Here is a 12,431-nt window from a genome sequence, read left to right on the forward strand (position 1 = left end):
CTTTTGAGTTAAGATGTAGTTCGTATCATTCTCCTTTTTCTCCTGCTAAAAGCCAATTAATTTTGATTCCCCTTCACTCATCCTACAATCTAATACCTCTATATTCTCACATCCTACCTCATAAACATCACATCCTATCCCCCCATTCACCATTAGAAACTATAATCCCTTATGCAAATCTACTGCCTATAAGGTAGAAGATAACCAAATTCATCATTTCTGTTTATAGTGACAAAACTGTAAGTGTTCAAATAGGAGCTAATGCATATTGGTTGCATACAGAAACATCAAAATATTTTAGGGTAGAAAATGCAATACCTCACATGTGCATTGCAAGAGAGGAAGAAACATAGACAACATAAAAAACCAAGGAAGAAAATTGCACCACATAAGCCAAATTACTGCAATAATAGAATCCATTTTCGGTGCAGTAGATAAAATGTCAGAGAAAGAGTTCAGAATGTATATAATTAAAATGATCTGTCAATTAAAAATGACATAAATGAGCAAATATAAGAAAAGTTAATCACTCCAACAAAGAAATAAGTGAGCAAATACAGGCAATCATTGGTCACACCAACAAAGAGACAAGAGAGCAAATACAGGTAGCAAAAATTACTTCAAGAAAGAGATAGACATTTAAAAAAAACAGAAATACTTGAAATGAAATACTTGAAAAAAGAAACTCAATAGAAAACATCACCAACAGACTACATTACTTGGAAGACAGAACCTCAGACAACAAAGACAAAATATACTATATTAAAAATAAGTTGACCACACAGTGAATATGGTAAGAAACCATAAACAGAATATTCAAGAATTATAGGGTAATATAAAAAAACCATATCTAAGATTTATCAACATAGAGAAAGGCACAGAGATTCAAACCAAAGGAAGGCACAATCTCTTCAATAAAATAACATCAGAAAATTTCCCAAACATGAAGAATGAATTGGAGAATAAAATATAAGAGGCTTACAAGACATCAAATGTGTAAAATTACAACAGATCTACACCAAGGCACATAATAATGAAAATACCTATCATACAGAATAAGGGTAGAATTTTAAAGGCCACAAGAGAGATGAATCAGATTACATATAGGGGGAGATCAATTCAGATCTCACAGATTTTTCAACCCAGACTCTCAAGGCCTGGAGATCCTGGAAGCTCTGAAAGAATATGAATGGCAACCAAGAATCTCATATCCAGCAAAATTAAGCTTCATATTTAATGATGAAATAAAAACTTTCCATGGTAAACAAAAGTTTAAAAAATTACAATAAGAAAGCCTGCACTACAGAACATTCTTGGCAAAATATTTCATTAGGAGGAAATAAAAAACAACAATGAAAATCAGCAAAGGGAGAAACTACATCAAAGGAAATGCCAATCAAAGGAAAAAAAACAAATCAAGTTAAAGACCAAAAATAAAACAAAATGATAAGGAATACAAAATAATTTTCAATAATAACCCTGAATGTGAATGGCCTACCCTCATCAATTAAAAGACATAGACTGGCAGTCTGGATTAAAAAGATAGCCAGAAATATGCTGCCTTCAAGAGACTCATCTCACAGGAAAAGACATTCACAGTCTGAAGGTAAAAGGATGGGAAAAAACATATCACTCACTAGGACCATGTAAAAAAGGAGGGGTTTTCATCTTCATATCACATAGAATGGACTTCAAACCAAAGTTAGTGAAAAGGTACAGAGAAGAACATTTCATATTACTTAAGGGAATCATACATCAACAAAACAAAACAATCATAAATATCTATGTCCCAAACAATGGGGCATCTATGTATAGCAAACAAATCCTTTTCAAATACAAGAATCAAATAGGCTACAACACAATAATACTGGGTGACTTTAACATTCCTCTCTCACCAATGGTTATATCTTTCAAACAAAAGCTAAACAAAGAAAATGTGCAACTCATTAAAACAATCAATAATTTAGACTTAACAGACATATGTAGAATATTACATCCATCAATGAGTGAATACACTTTTTTTTTCTCAGCAGTACATGGATCCTTCTCCAAAATAGACAATGTTATGCCACAGAGCAAGTCTCAGCAAATTAAAAAAAATTATAGAATACTCCCCTGAATTATATCTGACCATTATGGAAATTAATGATAAAATTAGAAATCAATGGTAAAATAAAAAATAGAAGCTACTCCAACAGGTGGAGACTAAATAATACAGTATTGAATGATTAATGGATATCAAAAGACAACAGGAAGGAGATAAAAAAAATTGTTAGAGGTAAATGAGAACTCCAATACAACATATAAAATATCTGGGACACTATGAAGGCAGTGCTAAGAGAAACGTTCATTGCATTAATGTTATTCATTAAAAGAAGAAAAAGTCGGGCCCGGCCCTGCATGCCAGAATGAAGGAGGAAAGTCCATCAACCCTTAAAACCCATCAACCGGGGGCGTGGATACCAGCATGGTTCTGTGGCTGATCCAGTTACATGGTTTCCAACTCTCCCACCCTTAGCTGCAATAACTCAAAATTTTTCCCACAAGCTTTTGGGGGGTGTAGCTATCAACGCAAAACAACAACTGTACAGGGACCTGATTTCTATCTCAGAGACTAGAGTAGGGAGGCTACAGGTGGAAGCTCAAGTCCTTTCACACTGGCTTCATCCACCACCCTGAATGCAGAGACTTAAGCTAGGAATAGCCATGCCACCTACTGGAAGAAAGGAAAACAGAGTTCTGAGAGACTTTTTTTTTTTTTTTTTTTTTTTTGCTTTCTTTCTTCTCTTTCTCTTTTCTCATCCATTCATCCAGTCTCCTCTACCCTTTCCCCTCTGGTCCTCACAACCTCAACATATGTGAAACCAAGAACTGTGCATGAAATAGGACTTTAACAACTGAATCACCAGAATAATATAATATAGAGGAATTGCATATGCCCCACCTCCCCCCTTTTTTTCTTTCTTATTTTCTTTTTCCCTCTCCATTTTTCTCTTTTTTCCTTGTTATTTTTTTTCCTTCTTACTCCCTCTATCCCACTTTCAACTCCCTAACTTTTACTATTTATATGTAGGGTAACTTTCTAAATACAGATAGGAGTTTGAATCTATACATTCTTCCATAAATTACCCATCTATTGGTTAGAGTTCTCCAAAGTTGCTAAGTTAGATTAACCTCATACCCTCACTCCTTTCCCCCTAAGCATAACATCCTACATATGAAATTCAGTTTTCTATATGCCACCAGAAATGGTATGCCTTTTATGAAACTAATGACTATATTTTTAAATAATAATTGAAGCCAACATCTGTAGACTTAGAGTCTAACTATAAATGTATTAATAATGAAAATTTGTGCTTAGATGATATACTATTGATATTGGGAACTGCTAACATTGTCTTTCTCCACAAAAGAGGGATTTTGGAACTGTACAAGAGCAATATAAATATATAGGGGGAAAATCATTAACACAACAGTTTCACAAAGCTGGAAAGAAATGTGAGCAGTATGAAAAGACAAAGAAAGAAAGGACCACAAACAATGCAGGTCAATTCAACATTAGAAGAGGTGATATCTGCAGGAGATGGAATGTCAGATAAAGAGTTCAGGATATACATGTTTCAGATGATCTGGAATCTCAAGGAAGACATTATACAGCAAAATCAGACAATGAAAGAGCACTTTGACAATGAATTATGTAAACAAATCCAAGAAGACAAAGATCAAGTCTACAGGGAGATAGAGGCTATAAAAAAACAAATAAACAGAAATCCTGGAAATGAAGGAAATAATAAACCAAATTAAAAACTCAAATGAGAGTATTACCAGCAGAGTAGAACACTTAGAAGATAGAATGTCAGACAACGAAGACAAAGTATTTCAACTTGAAAAGAACATAGACAGCTCAGCGAGAATGTTAAGAAACCATGAGCAGAACATCCAAGAAATATGGGATAACATAAAGGACCAAACTTAAGAGTTATTGGGATACAGGAAGGTATAGAGGTCCAAACCAAAGGAATGAGCAATCTATTCAATGAAATAATACTAGAAAACTTCCAAGACTTGAAGAATAAAACAGAAATCCAAATCCTAGAAGCCTATAGGACACCGAATGTGCAAAATCACAAGAGATCCACACCAAGACACATTATAACGAAGATGCCCAACATACAGAATAAGAAGAGAATTTTATTAGCCACAAGAGAAAGGAAGCAATTGGTAAACCAATTAGGATAATGGCTGATCTTTCAACACAGACTCTGAAAGCTAGAAGATCCTGGAACAACATATTTCAAACACTGAAAGAAAATAGGTTCCAACCAAGAATCATGTATCCAGTGAAATTAAGCTTCAGGATTGAAGATGAAATAAAAACCTTCCACGATAAACAAAAGTTAAAAGAATTTGCCCTTGAAAACCAGCACTTCAAAACATCCTTGGCAAAGCATTACATGAAGAGGAAATGAAAAATAACAATGAAAACCAACAGTGGGAGGTAGTACAGTAAAGAAAAAAACTAATCAAAGAGGAAAAACAAATCATGTTAAGTAACAAAAATAAACAAATATGGCCTGGAAGTACAAACCATATCTCAATAGTAACCCTAAATGTTAATGGCTTAAACTCACCAATCAAAAGACATAGGCTAGTAGACTGGATTAAAAAAAAGATCCAACAATTTGCTGTCTACAGGAGACTCTTCCAATAGGAAAAGACATACACAGACTGAAGGTGAAAGGTTGGGAAAAATCATACCACTCACATGGACCTCGGAAGCAAGCAGGGGTGTCCATATTCATATCAAATAAAATAGACTTTAAGCCAAAGTTAATCAAAAGGTATGAATAAGGACACTACTGCTCAAGGGAACCATACACCAACAAGACTTAACAATCATTAATATATATGCCCCAATCAATGGTGCAGCTACATTCATCAAAGAAACTCTTCTCAAGTTCAAGAGTCAAATAGACCACAACACAATAGTCATGGGAGATACACCTCTCTCACCACTGGACAGATCTTCCAAACAAAAGTTGAATAAATAAACCATAGAGCTCAATAATACAATTAATAACTTAGACTTAATTCTTGTTTTCCTAATGGCTCATGCTCTTGAGCAAATTTTCAGTTGTTTGTTTATGTTTACATTCTCTTCTTTGTGTAGTATCTTGTGAAATATTTGATCCTTCTTTAAGTTGTTTGTCTGACTACTGCCAAGTTTGAAGATTTCCAATAACCATAAATCTTGTCAGATACCTGAATACTGTTAATCTATAAAATATATTATTATTATTACTATTGTAAATATTATATGTGACTTATCTTTTCATTTTCTTTTTCTTGATAGAATCTTTCAAACAGCAGAAATTTAAGATTCCAAGAATATTTAATTTATATCTTTTTTATATTAATAGTTTGTCCTCTTTGTCTCAAATATAAGAAATCATTGCCAACATAAAAATTCAAGGCCAGAAATTTTTTCATCTTAGTTTTCTTCTCCAAGGTTAGAGCAGCTTTTATTTCTAATGCAGAAACAATGAATTAGCACACTGAGAGACCAGGCTGAAGTCTTTCTCTAAATAGAGAACAAGGGGGTAACAGCATCTATAACAAGAAGATAAAGAAGTATAAAAGAGATGCTAAGATAAATGAGTCCCAATCTGAAATCTAGAAAACAAACAAACAAACAAAAAAACAAAGAACACATTGGAGGAGCACAGATATGAAAAAATAACATAAACATAAGAAAAATGTCCTGGCTCATCTTCAGATCCAAAGACATACAAAACATTAAAGAAAAGTTTAAACCACACATACATGTACACACACACACACAAACACACACACACTAAGGCATACCCCAATGGAAATTTAAAGTGTTTAAAGTGTTCCATAATCAGAGTAAAAACAGAAAGTGCAGATTCTGCACAAAATTACAGAGGAATTCACAATAGTACTACATAATGAAAAATACAAAGTAAGATCTTTTTTTTTTTTTTTTTCGGCTTGTAAAATCATTTTATTGGTATAAATATACATATGAATAAAATACTTTCAGCCTGTAATGCAAGTGAATATTTGTGAAATGTCTTATAAAAGAGTAGTATTCTGATTTCTTTTTACAGGTGTCAAAGTATTCTCTCTTAAAACCACACATTAAAACCTAAAATGCAGCAGAAATTAAAGGCCTTCCAAAACATGAATATTCATAAAACTTCATTCCAATCAAACATGTACATTGATCTGGGCACATGGAAGAATCCACATGGACCAAGCTCACTCCGTTCTCAGCTGTGCTTGTTGATGGCACCCGAAGGCCACCAACTCACCTTTAAATGTACAGTTCCACTGCAGGAAGGAAGAATTTCCCGTGGGAGAATGTGAAAACCATACCAAGATCTAATAAATATAATTCATACAAATCATTTATTAGTGTGCTCTGTTAATATAATTACAATGTGCAATGCTTACATCAAGAATAAACCGCTCTATCCAGTCACGTGCAGATGTGACAGGCACCGTCGGGGTGGAGCACCTGTGCGTGTGTGTCCAGCTACGCCTTTGACCTCCAAAGACTCATCTTGCCGGGCAATTTGTAGCTGCCTCAGAGAAGTTTAAGGAGGGCCCATGGAATAACTGCTGGCTTTTGCTGAAAGCTTGTGAAGCAAGGTTTAGAATCCAGTGCGAAGGACGGGAAGACCAGAAGTGTGCTTTGAGACCAGGAATGGATCTGTTGTTATGCTCCGAAAGGGGGAAGAAGAAAGAAGAGAGCACCAAGAGTAGAGGCGGCGCCCTCCTCTCTGAGGGCCACAGGCACCTGCACAGTGAGACTCTGCCCGGGGACCTTCACACAAAAATGAACTCTTTCTCGGCCTCCTCTCCCGAGTCACTTGACTTGCTGCCCTGGGGGCCGTCTTTACTGGAGGACCGCTGCTGCTTCTGCTCCTGATACTCCTGGGCCTGCTGGCCCCAGCTTCTCCTTGAAACTTCCTGGGAAAACACGCGGGGGCTGGGCTGGGGGCTGTTCTGTCTGTCTCTGTCCTTGTCCATGGGCACTTTCTTCAAGGCAGGAGGAAGAAGGGCGACTTTAGGGGAACTGGGACCGGATGGAGAGTCTGGGGCATCCTCGGGCCGGGAGGCAGCTCTTGGTTTCTGTGGGATGCTGGGCCGTGCTCCCAGGGAGGGCTTGGGGGACTGCAGGAGGGGCTTGGGGCTGGTGGGGTTGCTGGACGAACTCCGAGACCTGGAGCCCACCTCCACCTTGGGCTCTGCTTTGGTGCTCCTTTCTGGTGTTCCCAGACCACAACGGTTTTCTGGGAGACCTGGGGGCAGTTTAGGCACTGCCCCTCCTCCGTCCAACCGCTCTATGCTGCTCAAGGTCGGGCTGCCGGAGGAGTCCTGGGAGACGGCCTCGTTGCCAAGCTTCTTCTGTGCGCACGCGGCCCTCTTCTCCTGCTTGGCCTTCATCTCGGCCAGTAGGCCGCTGCCCATCACCTGCACGCCGTACCGCCGCCCTCCCTGGGGGCTGCTCCTGCTGTCGCTGCGCTCCAGCCGCCCCTCCGACTGCCCCTCCTCCCCGGGACTCTCCTCGAGGGAGTCGGGCGTCTTGACTTCCTCCGGGCGCTCGGCATTGCCACTGGGCTCGGCTGCCTTGGTCTCCTTCCTGGGCGTGTCCAGGGCTGGGCTTCTGACTGCCCCTTTCGGTGAGGACGGCTCTTCTGTCATCAGAATTGTGGGTGGCCGCTCGGACTTGGACCGGGATTTGATCAGATTGAGAAAGCCGCTTCTCCGGGAATCTCGCTTTTTCTTCTCATCCCCTCCTTCCGCGAGCTCGTGGGACTCAGAGCCTCTTGTGGATGATCTCTTGGAATCCATTTTGGTCACTTTCTTGGTGAAAAATTCATCTACACCTTCATCCACTCTCCCCATAAGACCGTTCTGTTCTCCATCTTGGGAGACTATGTTGGCAGCACAGACCGCAGCCTGCGTGGGCGGCTGCTTCTTGTTCCTCCGGGGCCGCAGCTTGGTGAAGTGCTCCAGCTTCTTGCCCTCCTCAGATGGCAGCTCGGAGATAAACCCTGAGCTCCGCTTCTCCTGCCTGGCGGATGGGAATGGTGGGTCTTCGATGTGAATTGGCACCTCTTCCAGGGCTTTATCAAGGTCAAACTCCATTTCAAAGGCCCTGGACACAGGCCGCAGCATTCGGCTGTGGATGCTCTTCCTCTTGGATTTAGGTGTCATCTAGCAACAAGACACAGAAGGCACTTAGCACAGGACACTGCCTTCCCTCTCCAACACAGTCCAGACCACCAGGACCGGCTCCATTGCTTTGCAGGGGGGCTCAGTGCACTGGTGGCCTGGCTCAAGGCTGAAGGGCTAACCTCTAAACGTCTGCACTTCTCTCAAACCATGCACCTAACTCTCAAGTAAGATCTTATTATGTTATAAAATTACTAATAATATAACTGTGGATTTGACAGCAATTTTTTAAAAGAGGTGCATAAAATAGAAGCATGAGTTAAAGTATGTTATTTCTAATCTCTTAAAAAAGTTTCACATGATGCTGACAAAATTGCAAGATATTGTAGAAAATGGTAACAAATTATTGTGTAGGAAAACTATGTTACCCAAGGCAATTTTTACTACCCCAGAAAGCATTTCAAACCCATGTAAAAGGGAAATATGAACTGGCCAAGGCTCCAACTGTTCTTTTCCCCATGTGTCAAATTGAGAAATCACCAACTGCACATTTCACTGTTGCTGTTTATTTATGTTACTATTTTCATGGCTGGTCCCTAAGATCTGAGTTGGCAGAGGCAGAGTCTCTATGTATACAGACCAACATCTCTAAAATATAGAAAAAAGTGTATTTTCTCTTTTCTTATAGTAAACACAGAACTACATTTGTTTACCAAAATGTGTGTGGATATTTGATCCTCTAACAGTCAAGTCAGTTCTCTAGTAGATACCTCTGGGAGTCTCCTGACACTTCCTAGAGAATAGGGTAAGATTCCACAGTTTGAAGGTGAATCTTATGAGGCTGCAGTCCACTTTGGATGCCAAATGCAAGCATAAAACCTTATTTTAGGGGGTACTCCTATAAATTTATAGTTCACCAAAGAGGACCTGTGCTTCTATATATGTGGGGTGTGTGTGTATGTGTGTGTGTATTTGTGTATATTTACATTTTATTTTATAAAATGTTTATTTATAAAATAAATAAACATTTTATAAAAGAAATATATATAATATAAATCAATATTTTATTATACACACACACACATAGCTGGTAGGCTATAAATTGGGGTTTCTAATCCCCTCCTTAGGTTTCTTTAATTTTCTAGAGCAGCTCAGGGATATACTTGTGTTTGTAAATTTATTGGCCTATCAACAAAAGATATTACAGAGGAGACTGATGGGAAGCCAGATGAAAGAGAGCACAGGTAAGGGAGAAGAGGTGCTTCCTGCCCTCTCCAGGAATGCCACTCTCCAGGAACCTCCCCATGTTCCACTATCTGAATGTTCATTGAAATCATGCCTATTGCATTCCTATGAGAAAACTGAAAATACTTTATATGGAAGTATGTAGTGTGTCAATGTCTAGGTCAATCCTGACATGCCTGGTCATGTTACTGGAAAGCAGAAAACTGTTCTGTGCTGGGGCAGAGTATCATGAGTCCTTGACAGCCTGTAGATTTCCAGATTTGGGCAGGTGGGGAGTGGTGCTTCTTGTAGTAGACTTGATATGTGTTGGGTGTGAGTTGAAGTCAGAGCTATAAATTAACAGTCAGCCTGAGAAGGGCAACTGCCAAGGCATTTGCAATAAGAAAAAACTGCCACTGTTCTATTGACTGGGTCCTCCTTTCTCTGGGGAGCAGGCATTTTAGGAAGTGTCCAAGTGGGCCTGCAGGAGAGATGAGAGGACCTGTCCAAGAAAGAGCAGTGCCCTTCATTCTTTTATTGGTTTCTTTCTCTTGCTGTTATCTGCAATCCTTGTATTTTCAGGGTAAGGATAGAAAGATATCTTCAATATGTAAAGATCAGAAAACCAAAAAAGACACCCCATGCTGAAAGTAAAAAAGACACCCAAGGTGAAAGTAAAACCAAATCAAAGAGATGTGTAAAAATGAAAAAGCTACCCCTATGTATTCTGTAATATCAGGTTCTATTCTAAACAGTGCATCTTTAGGATACTTCCCTTTGCTCTACTCTTGACAATATCAGTGACTGCTATTTTCTTTAGGCAAAGAATAGTGTAATCTACTTAGAAAATTTTATACACACACACACACACACACACACACACACACACACATATATATATATATATATATATATATATATATATATATATATATATACAGTGTTCTAAATAAACCAATTGTGACAGTCACTACAGTCACTATCAAGAATATCACTCTATACTGACTAAACTAAAAGTAATTATCCTTTGGGGCTGGGGTTGTGAGTCTGTGGTGGAGAGCTTGCCTGACATGTGTGAGGCCCTGGTTTGATCCTCAGGAACACATAAAAATAAATAAGTAAAATAAAGGTATTGTGTCCATCTACTACTAAAAAGCTGTTTAAAAAGGGGGAAAAACACAATTGTCCTTGATGAAACCTTATTTTAGGTTTCATCCTATAAATTGGTAGTCCACCAAAGGTTTTGATTGTGTGTTTGTCATTCTCATTCACTTTTGTGTATCAATTCTTTTGAATATGAATTTGTCTTATATTTTCATTAGTAAGTAAATTTGCTTTTTCTTCAAATCTTTGTCAATCTGATTTTTTAAAATCAGCTTATCTTGTTCTAAAATTGAAGAAATCATGTTATTTCTGTTGAAATTATAGTCCCTTATGAATCTTGTAGGCAGAAGTGAAAATGAAGGATATTGAGTCTAAGAAAAATCAATTCAAGTCTCTTTTTTGTGCATTACAGTATTTTAAATTATCCTTCCAATAGATCGTGCACAGCTTTCTAATGGTTTTTGTCTAAGTATTTGGTTTGCTGTTGCTATTACTAATGGATTCTTTCTTCCTTCACATCTTGTGGTAGTTGCTCTATGTGTAGCAGTAGTGATAATAATAGAAAAAATTTACTGAATATTAACCATGGGCAAGTCAATTGTTATAGTAAGGACCTAGAAATGTCCCCTAAAGAACTTGAGTGTTAAATAAGGCAACCATATTCAGAGGTGAAAGAGTTGGATTACAACAACTGGATTGATCCATTTGATGAATTAAAAATTTGAATGAACTATTGGTTGGTAACTGTAAGCAGGTGAGTCATGATGGGAGGAAGAAGGTCAGAGGGAGCATGACCTTGGGCTCTATATGTCCTGGTCCCTTCCCCTCTCTCTGCTCCCTAGCTCCCATGTGCTGATCAGCTTTCCACCATCACATCCTTCCACCATAATATTTCTGCCTTGGAGCCAGCCAATGATGATCTGAACACTCTGAAATTGTGAACCAAAATAAATCTCTCCTCTAAAAGTTATTCTTTCAGGTAGTTTTCATCAAAGCTCATTAACACAGCAATGTTGTGTTTTAGGTGAATCAACTCAATCTTCACAAATAAGGCATCAGTCAGGTCTTATATGTAGAGAGGAGAATTATATTACATAATTAATTACATATAATTACATGTAATTATATAATCTAATGTAATTATATTACATTAAGGGATATATTTAAGATATTTCCATACTTTATAAAATTTCTAGGAAGGATAGAGACCTCTGTTTGGATGCTGCACAGCTAGAAAAAAAAATGGAGTAAGGAGAAAGGTCCAAACACAGCACAGAAATATTCCAGTGGACACTACTCCCCAACTTGGGCCATTTAACACCTTGCTGCCAGAAACCCAACTCCAGAGCTTGATCAGGATACTCACTTTCTTCACAAGAACATAAATTCCCTACATGCCACTCCTACCCTGAATCGTCCATATGCACATGTAGGTTTGTCTCACATGAATTCATCTCATTGAAGAATCAATGCCAACTGCAATCCTTACTCCAGATGAGACTTGGAAACTGCACTTATATATTATCAGTCTATGCAGTAGTAGAAGGTATGATAAATGGAGAAAAAGACATCTACCATAGTAGACATTAGACTCATTATATACTCTTGATACAAATTTATATATTGTTCAGTCCCACAGAGGCATCCCTGGCAGCAACCTTAGTTTCAGGGGTTAGGTGAGTGGCTCTAAGTGCTGGGGAGGTAAGGTTGGGGTTGTGCTGGTCCTGCAGTCTGCTGGGGGCCAATTGCACACCCAGGGAGATAGGGAAGCTGAAGACAAACTGTGAGGTAAGGGTGGGAGTGGGCTTGCAGTACCCCTAAGGGGCCTGAAGGGCTGGCAGGCCTGGAGGAGCAGGATGTGGCCAGCACCTGGGACAGCTGCTCCATGCGGCTCAAGG

The 12,431-nt window shown here is 38.7% G+C and overlaps 1 protein-coding gene across 1 annotated transcript in view; it reads right to left on the reverse strand.

The window, feature by feature from the left end:
• Window positions 1-6,010: 6,010 nt before the first annotated feature.
• LOC308656881 (F-actin-uncapping protein LRRC16A-like) overlaps window positions 6,011-12,431 on the reverse strand; it is a 142,682-nt gene continuing 136,261 nt past the window's right edge. Inside the window, exon 2 of the mRNA XM_081308233.1 lies at window positions 6,011-8,247. Within this exon, the coding sequence (XP_081164359.1) occupies window positions 6,853-8,247 (1,395 nt within the window). The 3' untranslated portion in view covers window positions 6,011-6,852. The remainder of the gene's footprint in view (window positions 8,248-12,431) is intronic.

Source organism: Spermophilus citellus (genome assembly GCF_964194105.1).
Source record: "Spermophilus citellus genome assembly, chromosome: 9".
Lineage (NCBI taxonomy): Eukaryota > Metazoa > Chordata > Mammalia > Rodentia > Sciuridae > Spermophilus > Spermophilus citellus.